At 37.0% G+C, this 17,366-nt stretch overlaps 1 protein-coding gene across 2 annotated transcripts in view; it reads left to right on the top strand.

The window, feature by feature from the left end:
• NAB1 (NGFI-A binding protein 1) overlaps nucleotides 1-17,366 on the top strand; it is a 43,480-nt gene that overhangs the window by 2,879 nt on the left and 23,235 nt on the right. For both annotated transcript variants that reach the window (XM_047872532.1, XM_047872531.1), the window contains exon 2: nucleotides 7,410-8,247. In XM_047872532.1, coding sequence (XP_047728488.1) covers nucleotides 7,429-8,247 — 819 coding nt within the window. In that variant the 5' untranslated portion in view covers nucleotides 7,410-7,428. The remainder of the gene's footprint in view (nucleotides 1-7,409; nucleotides 8,248-17,366) is intronic.

Genomic DNA, 17,366 nt, shown 5'->3' with positions numbered 1-17,366 from the left:
CTAAAACATACCATTAGGGTTTCAAATAGTTTGTCATTTCTCAATACATTCTGTTTAGGGGGCTGCACGTTAATTTGCACAGTACATTAATTTAATTTTAAAGAGAAATTTCTTTTTTTTTCTTTCTTTAACATTTATTTATTTTTTAGTGACACAGAGAGACAGAGCATGAGCAGGGGAGGGGCAGAGAGAGAGGGAGACACAGAATCCGAAGCAGGCTCCAGGCTCCGAGGCATCAGCACAGAGCCCGATGCGGGGCTTAAACTCACGAACCGCGAGATCATGACCTGAGCCGAAGTCGGACGCTTAACCGACTGAGCCACCCAGGTGCCCCAAAGAGAAATTTCTGAAAAAAGTGATAACATTTATATACACTACATGCATTCTGTGTGCTCAGAGGACAATGTTTCTTGAATGATTTGGCTGTGAGTTAATTGAAGAATTTCCAGCCGTATCCTATAAAATACCTATGTTAATGCGTAGTTATTGTTTAATTGAAAAAATAAATATAATATACTGTTTTTCTAATTTAATAGATTAAACTTAAGCATTGGATACTTTAATTAAAACTTTAAGGGGTCTGTAAGACATTTTTCTCCAGCTTCATTCAGAAATCAGAAAAAATCAATAGGAGGGAACATTTTAAGTTTCCCAAGTTACGACTAATATCCATTAGGAGCTATATGTTTAATTCAGAGCTATGACAGCAATGAGATCCAAAATACCTTAAGATCACTAAATGCTTAGTAATAAATGTGTTTAAGTAAATTATTTGGCACTTGGAACATACAGGAGTTAGTGCCTAGGCCAAGTCTGCAGTCTTAAGTGTAAGCCGTGATGTAACTAAACTTAATGATTTTAACTTGAGTTGTAGGACTAGGACGAAAGTTAGAATTCATTTCCTAGGCTTAAGGCTCATCCATTCCTAAGCCCAGTTCTGGCTTTTCATAAACCTTTTGTGTTTCAACCTGTGTTGTAACCCACTGAGCCCTTCTCCCCAGGCCCTATACCTTTAAGCTACAGTCTTCCGAACTTGGTGGTACTTCAGAGGCTTTAAATGCGGTCTCTACCCTCAAGTTTCCTGTTTTTTCCTTACCATTTCCAGTCCCTATCTTTCATTCCTTGGCACACACTGGATCTCATCTAGATGTTAAGAGGAAAACAGTCTGGTGGAACTAATTCACCTTAATCTGTAAATGACTCATGAGCTAACTTCCCAAGTTTTTTTCACATTTTTTATAAATCTGTAAGAAGCTGCTGTTAACTTAGACAATTTTAAAGTAAAAATTTCAGGCTGTGTTGGGAGGAAGGAATTTATAGTCCTTTGCATAAAAAATCAGTCACATTTTACTGGGATTTTGCCCTTGCTTTCTCCTCACTGCTGGAAGAGTCTCTCCTCTTTGGAATGCCACAGACTTCACAAAAGTGTGTATATTTCCTATGTCATGAAGAGGAGGATTCAAGAGTAGTGATTATGAATCCATTTGGTATTTGTTATTTGAGGATAGCTTAGATTGCATTTTTATTTGTGGAAATGGAGGGAAAAGACTTCTCTTTCATGATCTCTTAAAATGCTGGTGCTGGGTCTGGACTAACACATGAAGTATATTCTAACACTAATCATATGTAGTTTCTGCATCAGGGAATGCATCCTTTGATCTCTTGGAAAAATAGCCATGTTATGGGAATCAACCATACAGCCTTATGAGAAATAAATATTGAGGATGAGAGAATGTAGGAGATTATAGGGAAAGTAACAGCTAAAGCACTGTTACTAGATTCGAAATTCTTCAGGACACCAATTTACACAGAGAGCATCCCTTTTGGTATGTGAAAGGGGGCCAATGACCAGATTTTGGCTCAAATGTTGGTTTCATTCAACAGCAGCCTTCATAGAGACTTTATTCTACATTGAGCACTTTGCTAGGAACAGAGGGGATAACAAGGCCGGTTCCTACCCTCAGGGAGCTTATAGCCTGACAGTAACCTGTTGCGCAGAGCCAGGTGGGGTTGCTTCTCTGTTCTGTGGCTTCTTATGTATAACACTTAGAATGGCAGTTGTCACAGTGTTTAAGTGTCTGCTTATCTGTCTTCCTACTCCCTCTTAACTCATTCCCCATGAAGGTCATCTTTCTTCCAGATCCCCAGGACTAGGTCAGTAACTGGCATATTTGAATAAGTGGGGGAAAAATGAGACAGGAAGTAGTGTGGGGTTCAGAGAAGGGAGAGGACACCTACACCAAGGGGGTGTGGGAAAGGCTTTATGGAAAAGGCTAGTGGAGGTGGGTGGGAGGGAGCGTGCCTGGCACAGGGGCAGGGAAGTGGGAGGCACATTCGAGGAATGCCCGGTGTATCAGTTTGGCATGAGCACAGGGGCATGTTTGGGACCAGAGAGAAGGGTGGAAAGGTAGGTTTGGGTCTGGGATGCCTGTATGAGTAGTTTGGATTTCTTTCCCTTGAAGTGGGGGCATTTGCACAGGTGGAGTAAAGAGGAAGATCTTTAGGAAGATAAAGTTGGTATTGCAGTCTGGGATGTATTGAAGGTAAGGGGGAGCTGTTTTCAAAGTTGAAGCAAGAAGCAGTCAAAACTAGAATTGGGTGCTTTTGAGGCAGAGAAAGAAAAAGGGTGGTGATGTGGTTTAAAGAGATGAGGATTTGAGAAAGGAAGAGGAAAACAAAGATGAAAGAGTAGTGGCGCAACTAAAGAAATAAGAGTTGGGAAGAGTAGATTTGGGAGTGTGGAAGAAGGGAGGAAAATGCGAAGTTTTGACAATTTCCAGGTAGTAGTTGAAATGCGAAATTATCAGAAAAATGATTTGGTCTGATGGTTCTCAAACTTTTCAGTTACGAAGATTATTTTTTTAATTAAAAAATTGCACATGTTCATTGATATTTTTTAGTATTTTTGAGTGAGAAACATATACTGTAATGACAACAGCTACTGTGACCACTTCGACCACTACTGTGAATTCGGTTGCACTTTTAAATAAGTTTATTATTTTATTAAATCACAAGGTGTTTACTTTCATTCACAAAGTAGGCCTGTGTGAAAGGCATGTTTTTTACTCACTAGCCAGTGGTTGTTGCACATTTGCCAGTAACCCCACGGTCCCTGGCACTGGTCCAATCTTCAGATAACGATTTGGAGGTCAGTCTGCTTTTTGTGATAATTGAAGCCTGGGAGTGGTTGAGATTCTCTTTTGATGGAGAATATGGAAAGACAATAGAAAAGAGATTTAATGTAAAAGTTGAGAGAACTCTTGCACTTAAGGAAGGCATTGCCATTACCAAAGTCAGGTATAGAGTGTTTCATGGAGTTCTGTCAAGCTGCAGAGAGGTTAAAGAGAGAGGCTAATGATAATAGCTGCTTGAGAGTTTTGATAGAGTTGTAGGACCAGGAGGCAGGCGGAAACTTCTTGGAATGGATTCAGGCAGGTTTAAGGGAAAGGTTTGTTTCTCTAGTGACCAGTAAAGGCCTCTGTCCTACACTAAATGCCAGAGAAGTTTTGTTTCCTGTAGCCATATTAAGTGCTTCGTTGTGGTTCAAGGACAAAATAGTAGGAGTTGACCTGTCAAGTTTTCTGGGCCAAGCTAACCCCTTATTTTATTGAGCATAATTCGAATCTGACAGGTGACTGATGGTATCCAGTAAGGAAGCAAAGTGAGTTTGTTTTTAAGGTTCTGTAACAATTATTACCATTAAAAATAGATTAATGAATAACAAATGGCCTTAATTGAATCCATTGTTGTTTAATTCCTCTTCCTCTTGAACTGACCAGGCTGAGAACATTCAAGCTAGTACAGGTGGAGGTTTGCTGTATATAGGCAGCAGGCCTTTGGTTGAGATTTTGAATGCAGTAAAAATTAGTAACCGGTTTCTCTTAACTTTGGAATTCATAAAAAGGTCAGACTCAGCATGGTTGTTTCAGCATCCTGCAAAGGCCAGGTAGCAGTAGTTTTCAGCTGGGTAGATTTACTATACTATTAGCTACCTGTTTATCGTGTTGTCGTTCGGATCTTTTTATATTTACTAAAGATTGGAGAGATGTAGATAGATGCTTGCTCTTGACTTGTTTGACCTTCATGTTGAAGCATGAATAGATACAGCGTTTGTAAAAACAGAAAAACTCATCTTATAAGAATTTTCTTTTAAATCAAATCAAGTTAATGTATGAAGTGGTGGGTGTTTAAATTATCACAACTGGCTTTTGTAGGAAACTGAAACATTCTCCTAAAGCAAAAGCTTAAGGAGAAAACTCCTTTCCCAGCAGTCAGTGTGGGCCTTTAGAAGCCTCCTGGGACTCTAAATAGTTGACTTATTTATCTTTCATCTGGTATCTTGACTTTGGAAATGCACATTTGGTCCTATCAGTCATTACGGAGGCAGTATAATAATTACTGCTTTCTTAATGGCACTGCTTTCTTACCCCCTTAGGAACTAGAGGGTTTCTTTTCTTTCTAGGTAAAGATGAGAAAGGATAGACATTTTAAATTAATATTTTCCAAACTTATAGACTTAATGTCAGAAGAATAAAAACTTAAGTTTGGGTCTTTAGTTCTCCTTAAGTTTTTTCTGTTTTATATTTGTCTAACATATATTCCTTTCCTTTCTTATTGCTAATAAAAAGATTCAAAAACTATTCTTACAGATTTTCTCATGTAGTCTTTCCTTTATTGTATAATTTGGGGGAGCACATATGATGAAATCATCACAAACCCTGCAAAGTTATAGTCCTTTTATTAAAAAGATTGTGTGTGTACCTGTATTTTTTTTTTTTTTTTTTGTATACTCTTGAGCTGAAAGTCTTTGAAGCTCTTGCATTAGGTGCATGATGGGAAAGGAGGTTTCCTTTTTTCTACCTCAGACACTTTCTGGAAGTCCTTCTATTTGGTATAATGTAGTTCAATACGGACTTTATCTTGCGTCTGTAGTTCCAAAGAACTGTGTTCTTAGGTTTTAGTGTCCAGCTGGATGAAACGCTCTCTCCCTGGAGAGGCTCCCTGGAGTGGGAGGGCAAGCGGATCCTCTTGTGGGTGATTTGGAAGATGCGAGAATGTTTTTATCCAGAGGGCTGAGGTGGCATGAATATGAAGGTAGACTTAAAAAATCTGGATGATCACAATATGTAGGAGTTTGTGGTACCCAGAAGGTGTACTAAATAGGGATCTTCTAGTGTATGTTGCCAAATTTATCAAATCATGAGTCTCCTAGGGTACAACTCTGTGACGTAGGAAATTGTATTTTTTAGTAGCACCCCAAGTGATGGCTGCTGCTCCCCAATTAAGTTTTTTTTTAATATCCCTTATAAAGGGATATAACCCTTGGGGACAGGTCATCAAGTCACCTGGCAATACCCTTGTAAAATAAAGAACCATAAAATTTGAGGAAGTCACTAGTTGATCCAAGCAGATTGTGGATGACACAGAGGTCCCCTTAGAAGTCAGTCCTTAGGGTGTTAGAGAGCTACATTCTTCTTCAATGGGATGACTGAGACTAGGATTTTGTATAGCATTCTGGTCAATGACATAAAACAGAAGTCCCAAAAATTGGATGACCTCCTGGCCTTTAGAGATGTTCCTAAGACTATCTCCCAGTTAACTGTTGCTCTGTACAATTTTGAGTTGCAAGTGGAGCTTCCGTTTTCCTCTGATGTACATACTCTTTTGGCTTTCGATAACTTTCTCCATGGAGGGCTATAGGATACTTTTTAATCCTAAAGGAGTAGGTTGATTACAACATGTTTGTTTGTTTCTCTTAAATGGAAGTACTTGGCCAACTCCTCTTTGTACGTGGGAGGTCTCCAGGCAACTGTGAATAACTTTTAAAGGCTGCTAAGAGGTCAAGAAGTGCTTTGCTGGGTCTTGTTCTGTCTCTTTAAAAGCAGGCGTCTCTGTCTTGATTGGGTTCTAAGAGTATGTTTCTTCCTGGACTCTGTCTTAGGCTCTCCTCTGTTTCTTTGGAGGGCTGTTCCACTCTCCCTTTTTCCATTCTGTATCTCTAACCGTTATACACACTTAGGCTCCAGTCTGTTACTTTGCATGCAGGGCATATCTATTTAAGCATTCTACCTTACGCCATCTTCAAGTGCCATATGTTTGAAAGAGAATCTCATCATCCTGATTTTTCTGTATCCCCAATGCCTGTCGCGGTTCTTAGACTGTGTAATCCTGTAGTCATCTATTAACTCTTTTCTTCGTGGAATCACAGAAAGTGTCAAAAAATGGTAGCCATTTCCTTTCCTTCATCACTTACATCTAAGTGATCACCAAGTCCTGTCATTTATTTGTTTGAATTTTTCCTCCTTCTCTTTTTCTTGGTTCTTAAATTACCACCACCTTCTATCTTCTCACCTCCAATTCATACTGAAATCTATCTTCCTCTGCCTGCCAGACTAATCTTGCTAATTTTTCTTCATAAAATGGGAATTACTATACCAATTTCGCAGGGCTGTTGAGAGGATTAAAGATCTTCTTTGACTTATAGTTGGGGTAACATTCCAGTAAGTTGTAACATGTCATGTGTTGAAAACGGGTTTAATACACCAAACCTAACTGAACATCATTGGTTAGCCTAGCCTACCTTAAACGTGCTCAGAACACTTACATTGGCTTACAGTTGGGCACAATCATCTAACACAAAGCCTAGTTTATAATAAAGTGTTGAATATCCATGTAATTTATTGAATACTGAAAGTCAAAACCAGTGGTTGGCATGGGCACAGAATGATGGTAAGCATATTGGTTGTTATCCTCATGATTGTGTGGCTGACTGTGAGCGTTGGCTCACTGCTGCTGCCCAGCATTACAAGAGAGTATTGCTAGCCCAGGAAAAGATCAAAATTCAAAATCTGAAGCATGGTTTCTACTGAATGCATATGGCTTTCGCACCATCGCAAAGTTGAAAAATCGTAAGTCAAACCTGTAAGTTGGGGACCATCTGTAGATGTAAAGTATTTGTCATATTGTCTGAGGCAAAATAAGTATTCGGCAAATGGCAGTATAACATACTTATTATGTCCTTCTGAATTTGATTATCCTTCACTTCACCTCTGTATCCATACCATGGAAGCAGCAACGTGAAAAGTCAAAAATAGAAGATATAGAGCCCTGTAAGCCTTGGTTTGAGTCTTAGACTTCTGCTTAACTAGTTGTGAGATTTTAGGCAAATTACTTGCATTCTTTATAGTTTTCACTTTAAAATGGAAACAATTATATTGACCACTAGGATTGGTAGGAGAATAAAATGAGAGAACTTATGTAGAGGGGGGATGCTTCCTTAACGGTTGCTATGCAAATGCTCCTTGTCTTTGTTCTTCCCACACTGTATTTGTAAATCCTGTGGTGTCTGAAAAACAGGTTTAAGAATTTTGGAGCAAGTGAGATGAGTATTTCCTCTCTTCTTCTTGCAGGTTAAGACCATCCACAGTAATGGCTGCGGCCTTACCCAGGACCCTGGGGGAGTTGCAGTTGTATAGAATATTACAAAAAGCCAATCTGCTGTCTTACTTTGATGCCTTTATTCAACAAGGTGGTGATGATGTCCAGCAGCTCTGTGAAGCTGGAGAAGAGGAATTCTTGGAAATCATGGCGCTCGTGGGCATGGCTAGCAAACCCCTTCATGTCAGAAGGCTACAGAAAGCTTTGAGAGACTGGGTTACAAACCCTGGCCTTTTCAATCAGCCACTGACTTCCCTGCCTGTCAGTAGCATACCCATCTATAAGTTACCAGAGGGATCACCAACGTGGCTGGGGATATCCTGCAGCAGTTATGACAGGAGTAGCAGTGCCCGGGAACCTCACTTAAAAATCCCCAAGTGCGCTGCCACCACTTGTGTGCAGAGTTTGGGACAGGGGAAATCAGATGTGGTGGGGAGCTTAGTGCTGCAGGGTATCGGGGAGTCCAGACTCTGGCAAGGCCACCACGCCACCGAAAGCGAGCACAGCCTCTCTCCGGCAGACCTTGGCTCCCCGGCTTCCCCGAAGGAAAGCAGCGAGGCCCTGGACGCTGCCGCCGCGCTGTCTGTGGCCGAGTGTGTGGAGCGGATGGCCCCCACGCTGCCAAAAAGTGACTTGAATGAAGTGAAAGAGCTGCTAAAAACCAACAAGAAGTTGGCCAAAATGATCGGGCACATCTTTGAGATGAGTGACGATGATCCACACAAAGAGGAGGAAATTCGAAAGTACAGTGCAATATATGGCAGGTTTGACTCAAAGAGAAAGGATGGGAAACATCTCACGCTTCATGAGGTAAAAGGCCCACATTTTTCTTTGTATGTGTGTGGTAGGTTTTGTTCCTTAGAGGTAAGTTGGGTAATATTTTGCAGCGAAGGAGATACACTCCCTGAAAGCAGTGTTAAGAACCTCTAGGTGTTCGCAAAATATAAACTCTTTTATGAAAATAGACCTTGTTTATTGTGTTGGGGTGTTTTTGCGTTGGACTCAAACATGTTCAGCTTTGGAACTACGGTGTAGGGGAAGAATTTAAGCAGGGAAAGCATAAAGTCTGTGCACTTAGAAGGCAGTTTGTATTTTAATGAAGAAATAAAACAGGATTTTAAATACAACCATTTAAAAAGCATTTTTATAGACATTTTTTAGAAAAGCAATTTGTAAAAAATAGCTGGAACTTAAAAGGAATTTTCAGCTAGCATAGAAAATAAAATTATATTAGATGAACGTTATTATTATAGGTTTGAAAATTGTTTTGGTTTGACATTTGGCATTCAGATTCTCATCATTGTATATTTGTAGCACTCTGTCCAGAAATATCTTCCTTAATTAGAAGAATGCATATATATCTCTTTTGCACGTACTTCCTTTCTCTTCTTGTCCATCTGGTCAGTGCATCATCTTTAAGATTTCACTCAAGCATAAGCTTAAGTCTGTTCTGATATGTTTTCCCACAAGTAGAATGATCTCCCTTTCCGTTTCCATTTTTATCCCTACGTATACTACTGTCATAGTAACTTCGGCACTTCATTGTACTTATTTGAATACTAGTCTGTCCCTCACAGTTTACTTTGGGTTCCTTCAAGGCAGAGGTAATGTCTCATTCATTTTTATATCTTCAGAGTCTAACACACTCAATATGTGCTTAGAAAATAAACACATTTTCAAGAGTTAAAAAGGCGATTTTATTGCTGATTTTTTAAATAGCTTTTATCCTGTAAAGATTGAAAAAATGTTCAGTTGAATATAGTATTCCATGTAAGAAACGTTAGATTTTTCTCCTAAGATTTGTACTTTAACACAGAAAAGAATGTATACTTACTGCAAAATATTCAGTCATTACAAAAGGATGTAAAGTAATTGAATCTGTAAACTTTCAGATAGTTTTCTTTACACATACAAATAAGGGATCATAGTTTGCACACTGTTCTCCAAATTCCTTTTTTTTTTTTTAATTTTCACATTGGTATTCCTTTTTTTTTTTTTTTTTTTCTTTTTAAAGTTTATTTGAGAGAGACAGAGCAAGTGGGGTAGGGGCAGAGAGAGAGGAGACAGAGAATCCTAAAAAGGCTCCGTGCTGCCAGCGTGGAGCCGGATGCAGGGCTTGAACTCAGGAAACTGTGAGATCGTGACCTGAGCGGAAACCAAGAGCCGGATGCTTAACCGACTGAGCCACCCAGGTGGCCCTCCAAATTCTTTTTTTTTTTTTTTTTTTTTTTTCCAAAAAACTTAACAGTACACTCACAGTAGAATATACTGTTAGATATCTTTCCAAGTAAGTAAACGTAGAGGTGCCTTTTTAATTTTTGTGTTGCATTATATTCCATAATGTGAATGTGCCATTATTTATTTATCTGAACCATTCACTTGTTGGTGTCATTTAGGTCATTCTATTTTTTCAATACTATGTATGGTGGTACATGAATATTATACACCTGGTCCTTTACAGACAGACTCATGCATATTTTTCTATGGAATAGCTTCCAACATCTAAAATTATGGGATCAGAGAATATCTAGATTTAATATTTTAGTAGATACTGCTAAATTGCCTTCTGCAACTTCTATACTGCCATTACTATATGCAGGTATCCATTTCTCCACACTCTTGCTAATACTACAATTATCATTCTTTTTAATCTTTGCCAGTCTAACAGATGAAAAATTTTCATTGCTCATATTTACTTTCCTTAGGGAGGATGAGTATCTTTCTATATGTGTAATGGACATCCAATTTTATGTTCTTATCCTTTGTTTTAATGTTGGGGTTCTTCTTAACCTCTAAAAAATTGATTGGATAGAACTTTTTATATTTTAAGGATATTAACCTTTTGTCTCACGTTGTAAACATTTTCACAGATTATCATTTGTCCTTTGACCTTTCAGACTCATTGCCATACTGAAGTTTGATTTTATGTAGTGTTATTTACTGATCTTGTCCTGTTTGATTTCATTAGTCTAACTCTCTATTCCTATACCAGTGTAGAGTTACATTAATTAGTATAGCTAAATAATATATTTTGGTATCTGGAAAGGCAAGTGTTCCTTCAGTAGTCTTGTTGCTTCTGTTTTTTTAGGTAGCCATATGCATTTCTCCTTTCAAATGAAATTTTTAATGCATTTGTTAAATTTCCCAAAATTTTCTGTTGCTATTTTTATTAGAAATTCCTTAAAGGTATGGATTCACTTGGGAAAAATTGACATATTTACAATAATGAAAACGCCCATACAATAAGTATAGTGTCTATATTTACATATTCCTCAGTAATTTTATAGTTCTTTATTCACATATCACATAGGTTTTGCACATTTTTTGTTAGGTCAAGTACTGCGTATTATATATATGCATGTTAAATGTTTATTATATATTTAAATTTATTTTGTTTAATACAGGGTATGCAAATATATAGGATTTAAAAGGGATATAATTGTAAATGAAATTTTTTTCCCCACTTTTTTTTAATTACTATCACTGGCTGATTTTTGTATATTAATCTTGTTTTCAGCAATTTCACTACCTCATCTTTTTAAATGCTTTAAATTTGGATGCATAATGGAGCTCAAAATAAGGAAATTGGTTAGTAAAATGCCTTAAAGTAACAGCGAATCTGTAATTTGATATATGTTGGGCATATCCTTTTGCAATTGTTATACATATTGTTGCCATACAATAACAGACTCACAAGGATTTAGGAATAGATCCAGAAAATACTTAGTGTTATAATTCTGATACACTTTGACGTTTTCACTACCTATGAATTAATAGAGGAGTTGTTGTGGTTGTCATTAGTAGAAAACAAAGGGAAAAACATGTTGGCAGTTTTAGTTTCATGCTTTAATCTAGTTTTTATGTGATTTTTTTAAACATAGCAGATGAAACACAGAATTGAGCCAGTATTATTATCAAAGCAAACATATGTTAAAGAGATGACTTTAATAAACCAAATCAACCTCACTTTTTTCTTTTAGAAGTCCTAACCTACTTTTAAAAGAGAGAAAAATTATTTCACACTTGGTTTTTGCTAAAGGGTTCTTTGCTTCTGTAGATAAATAGGTACAGATGGTATTTAGGTAATGAGATTATCGTGGGTTTCCCAAAATAAGAGAACACTCAAAATGAATGCTAGTAGGCTGAGATGTGGGGGTGGGGGCTTTAGAATATGTGGCTTGTATTTTTGAAACTTAGACCACTTGTTATTTGTAACTCAAGTATGTGAATCTGGTCCAAAATTATAGCTTAGGATAGATGTTTATGAATCAGGATGCTTCCTTCAAACTAGTAACCATTCAACAGCTTGGTGGAAATTATGAAATCTTGAGAGAATTAAAAGAGAAGGTGCTACATTAAGTGTACCATCTAAGTATGATAATTTCACATTTTCTCACTTGACTGTTTAAAATGAATGAAAGATATTTGAGTTTTTTCTAAATTCCTAAGATTAAAGAACGATACTGGTTTGTCTTCAATTTCCAAATATAGAAATACATGATTTACTGTTAATTCACTGTTCCTGTTTGTGAGTTTTCTTCATATACACGCAGTGGATACTGTTCTTTCAATCTTTCAAGACATAGAGCTGTATGTAGGTCTTTAGTGGATGAAAATCAAAAAGTTATCTACACCTGAAAACATTTTTTCAACTTTCTCAGGTACTTAAAATTCTTTTTTCTTGTATGTATTTTTATATTTGTTTCCAAATGCACTGTACATGGGCAGTAAAGAATTACAGAATTAATCATTGTTATAAACTTTTTTTTTAAGCTAAAGAATCAGCAGTGGTCTTAAGACCTGGTTATATTGATTTAACATAATTCCCAAAATTTTGGTATCAAGTTATTTTTTTCCAATTCTGATTACTTCTCTTTATTTATGATTTCGTACCCATGAACTATTTATATGTTTTTTTATTTCCAAATATGAGGGGTTTCCCTTAATTATTTTTCTAATGATTTTTAACTGAATTACAGTGTGGTCAGAACACAAGGTTTGCATGATGCCAAAGCTTTAAGATTTGTTGAGATTTTAGTTACAGTTCAGTATGTGGTGTTTTTTTATGTGCTTCTGTAGCTGTTGGTAGAGCGTTCTGTGTCTGTTTTAACAAGCTTATTAACTTCACTAGACCTTCTAAAGTAGTATTTTATTTCATTTCATTTCATTTCATTTCATTTCATTTCATTTCATTTTTCATTTCATTTCATTTCATTTCATTTCATTTCATTTCATTTCATTTCATTTCATTTCAGTCTGCTTGCTCTATCAGGAAGACTTTTGTTTGAAAATCACCTGTGATTGTGGAGTTGTCTGTTTCTCTTTGTATTTTGCAGTAACTATGTCAATCTTTAATAACACATTTTGCTTTAAAAGCCTATTTTGGGCACACCTGGGTGGCTCAGTTCGTTGAGCATCAGATTTTGTTTCCGGTCATGATCTTGCAGTTTGTGAGTTGTGCCCCACATTGGGGTCTGCGATGACAGCCTGCCAGTGCAGAGACTGCTTCAGATCCTCTGTCCCCCTCTCTCTGCCCTTCCCCCGCTTGCGCTTTGCCAAAAAATAAATATTAAAAAAAAAGCCCATTTTGTTTGATATTAATATAAATACATGTGCTTTCTTTTTGTTAGTAATCGCTTTATGTTTTCTGCACCCTTTTACTTTCAGTTTTTCTGAATCCATGTTTTACATACATCTCTTGTAAATACCAATAGTTGGATTTCTTAAAAAAATCGAGTCAAATTTTGTCTTCTCACTGTAATATTTGACCTTTTTACATTTATTATAATGACTAATATTTTGAATTCATTTCCCTTATTTTATATTTCTATCCTGCCTCCCCCTCTTCAGATCTCAGGTTTACTATTTGGAATTAAGTTTCCTTTAGCCTGAGGTACATGTTGTAGAATTTCTTCAAAAAAATTTTTTTTAATGTTTATTTTTGAGAGACAGAGTGTGAGCGGGGGAGGGGCAGAGAGAGAGGGAGACACAGAATCCGAAGCAGGCTCCAGGCTCTGAGCTGTCAGCACAGAGCCTGACTCAGGGCTCCAACTCACTAACCAGAGATCATGACCTGAGCTGAAGTCGGAAGCTTAATCGACTGAGCCACCCAGGCACCCCATATTGTAGAATTTCTTAATGAAAGCCTACTGACCTACCCCAACCACTGGAATATAGCTTAATTTTGCCCTCATTCTTAACTGCTGTTTATTCTGTGTATCAAATTCTATATTGTTATCTTTCCTTAGTAATTGAAGATACTTCCTTGGCTTTTGGTTTTCATTATTATGTTTGCAAGTCAGTGGTCATCTGACTACTGGCTGCTTTTGAAATCTTCTGTTTGCCTCTCCCTGTTTTTTTTCTCTCCTGATTTCTCAGTTTTTCTTGGTCTTTTCTTTACTGTATTATTCATGTCATGTTTTCAACTCTTTTTATTTCTTTAAATGAAATCTTTGAGAGCTCATTCTGCTGTCATTTCTGCTGATTATTACTTTCGATGCCTTGTTTCTTTGGATGTTTTATGATTTCTACCATTCATATTTCTTGGAACTGTGGGAATGTTTGGAAGTCTGGGAAGAAAATGGATTCTCCTAGAGGTTATTTGCTTTTGCTTCCACCAGGCACCTGTTTTCTGCACAATACAAGTCTGGGACCCCCTGAAAAAAATTCTCAGCCCACTTAGTGTGAATTAAGGCTAAAAATCATGTGAGGGCTGATTTGGAGTTATGAAATCTCCAGAGAGTATCTTCTGTTTTCTCCCACTCATAGTAACAAGGGTCAAAACAGGTAATTTCCCCAGCACTCTCCTGGGAGTACAGGTGTATTTTTAATTCAGGCTAATAGTGGGTGTGTAGTGCTTTGGGATTTCAGCTTTGTGGAGGAGGGGTCTTAGATGCCTCACCTTTAGTGGATCCTGCGTTTTTCTTCTTCTCTTCCCAGAGAGATGTTCCCACACTTCAGGCCGTGAAAACTGAAACTCGGGGTCATCTGGTTTAGCAACTGTCCTCAATTTACTCCTTTGAGATACTGTCTTCATTCATTTGAGCCTGACTAACCCTTACTGTTGTCTTGCTGGCTTATTGATGCATTTAAGATATTTTTCCCCTCCATTTCATCCAACATTTTTTAGTTGTTTCCTTTCAGGGGGCCAGTCATTCCCTCCCTGTGCTGGAAAATGAAAGCCTTGAATGCCTTTGAGCCTCCCTATCACACAGCGTTCTCATGGTATTTTTATGCTAACAATACTCAGTGGAAAGTCAAATCATGTGATTGTTAAAGATTATAATTTTAACTACCAGTAAAGGAAATTTTAAGTCTAGTTATAAATGCTAGAAAGCTATCTTCAAGAAATATTTTACATCAAGATTGAATGGAATTTTGGTGGTTTTAGCCACAAAAAGAGGAATTGGAGGAAGTAAACAATTAGAATATTTTATACTTTTAACAAAATTAGACACTTGGAATTTTTAAAAAGCTAGTATGGTACTGCAGTGACTACTGTGTTAGAGTATTTGTATAAGTTTTCGAAATATATCATAATATTTATTGATTTAATTATTAATTAGTATGAAGTCTAGAAAACACTGACAGAAAATACATTTTTGAGGGGTAACCTTGATGAGTCAGCTTCTTATTGTAACTTGGAGTGGGCCATAGTTATTTCTGCAACCTCAATTTTAATACCAGAGGTCTCCCTAAGAGCCTGGAGTGCTCAGTCTACTTTTTTTTTTTTTATCTTTTAAGCCTGAATTCAAGTAACGAAGGATGTGTTATGTTTGTTTGCTTTTTTGGTTCCTGATAGGATGGTGGAAAGAATACCAAATACTGTTTTCAGTTTATGTTGAAAGGTTATTTTCTCTGGTTGTGCATAAGGTGGTGCCTCTAAAGTGTTGTCAACTAAAATATCTTAATGACAGTCAGAAGTTCTCCATACTAATTTAGGGTTATCAATACAGGAAAGACCAGGCTACATAAGAAGGAGCTTGAGAAGGACTTCAAGGTCATTGTAGCTACTACTAAGCCAAAATTGAAGTAAATTTATTTAGGAAATCATTCTTTAAGTATATTTCACTTTTAGCTCCATTAACACTGTGCCTTTCAAAAGCACTTAGGGAAGAAATTGGTCTATTGATGATTCTTTAGGAAGAGGGGAGAAGACTGAAAATACATTGCTTCTATTATGCTCTCCTATTCAGTTGTGGATTTAAAATAGGAAGGCTGGGGTTGGGGGGGAGGGTGTGCCCCAGCGGAGCTCAGTTGGTTAAGCAACCAATTCTTGACTTAGGCACAGGTCCTGATCTCATAGTGGTTTATGAGCTCAAGCCTTGCTTTGGGCTCTGCACTAACAGTGCAGAGCCTGCTTGGGATTCTCTCTCTGCCTCTCCCCTGCTCACTTACTGGCTCTCTCAAAATAAATAAATAAACATTACAAATAAAATAGGATACTTGGGTTTATTATAACATTGTCAGTAGCAAAATTATTTGAGAATAAGCCAATGTAAATTACAGGTGGAAATCTGGGGAGGAGGATGTAAGGTATGTAATTTATATCATATAACATATTCTTTTTAAAAATGTTTTTTATTTTTTTTGAGACAGAGAGAGACAAAGCATGAGCAGGGAGGGGCAGAGAGAGAGTGAGACACAGAATCTGAAGCAGGCTCTAGGCTCTGAGCTTCAGCACAGAGCCTGACACGGGGCTCGAACTCACGGACTGTGAGATCATGACCTTAGCTGAAGTCGGATGCCTAATCGACTGAGCCACCCAGGCTCCCCTATCATAACATATTCTAAATGGTTTCAGTACTTAAGTGGAAAAAATAAAGCTGTTAGACTAAATTACAGGAAAACATTTATGTATTATTAGGGTGTGAACGGAATTTCTATGCTTAGCACCCAAGACAAAAATTATAAGGCTGATGATAAACTGAAAAAGGAAAATACCTCTGCACATGAAGAGTTAATGTTCTCAAGTTCCTGAAGTCCATAAGAAACAAAATAGTTCAATGGAAGAAACAGGCAACTGCCATGAGCAAGCAGATTTTAAAACAACTTAAAAACATTAAAAAAGGTTCAGTTTTATAGTTAAAGAAATGTGAATTATAATCAAATGTCATTGAAAATACATTAAATTGGTAAAGCTTTTAAAATAAAATAACCAGTGTTAGTTAATTCTGAGTAATGGATCTTCATATAATTGTTGCTAGCATTATGATTTGGAGCAATTTTTCTGGAGAGTAATTTGGTGAAATATGTAAGTTTTAAAATGTAGTATGTTTTGTGGCCTTACGAGTTTATTCATAGGAATTTATTCCAAGAAAATAATTGAATATGTGTGCAGAGATATACAATTAAGAATGTTCTTTGCAGCTTTCTTTGTAGTACATGAAAAACTGGGGAGTTTAATGTTCAGAGTGAGGTTGATTTAAATAATATATTACTCTTAACTATAATGGAATATTTCTAGTTAGTAAAAATGAGATCATAAAGAATACTTAAATTCATTTATCAGTTTACATGCCACGTGCTGATGTAAACAAACCACCTTTCTGCCTTAATACGTGATGTACAAAAATGTAGCGTATGTGAGAAAAGGCAATTGCAAATCTATATTCACGTGTATGTTTATATGTTCACAGATAGTAGACTATATACATTAAAATGTTAGTAGATGGAAGGTGTGCATTCTGCATTTATTTTCTTCTTTTGCTTCTATTTTTGAAAATTTAAATGCAGATGATCTTTATGAATAAAGTGGGATGCCTGGGTAGGGAGAAAGTAAATGCCTGCCTTTTTATGAAAGGAAACCAAGAACTAAGAACAACTTTGTGCCACGTGTGTCTCCTCATTTATCTCTTGTTAAAATCCCTTGAGGTAGTTCCCGTTTTGATTATCCTGTTTTTGCCTCTGAGAAAACTGAGGCTCTGAGA

Source organism: Prionailurus viverrinus, chromosome C1 (genome assembly GCF_022837055.1).
Source record: "Prionailurus viverrinus isolate Anna chromosome C1, UM_Priviv_1.0, whole genome shotgun sequence".
NCBI classification, from domain to species: domain Eukaryota; kingdom Metazoa; phylum Chordata; class Mammalia; order Carnivora; family Felidae; genus Prionailurus; species Prionailurus viverrinus.
This window is presented reverse-complemented; position numbering and strand designations above follow the sequence as displayed.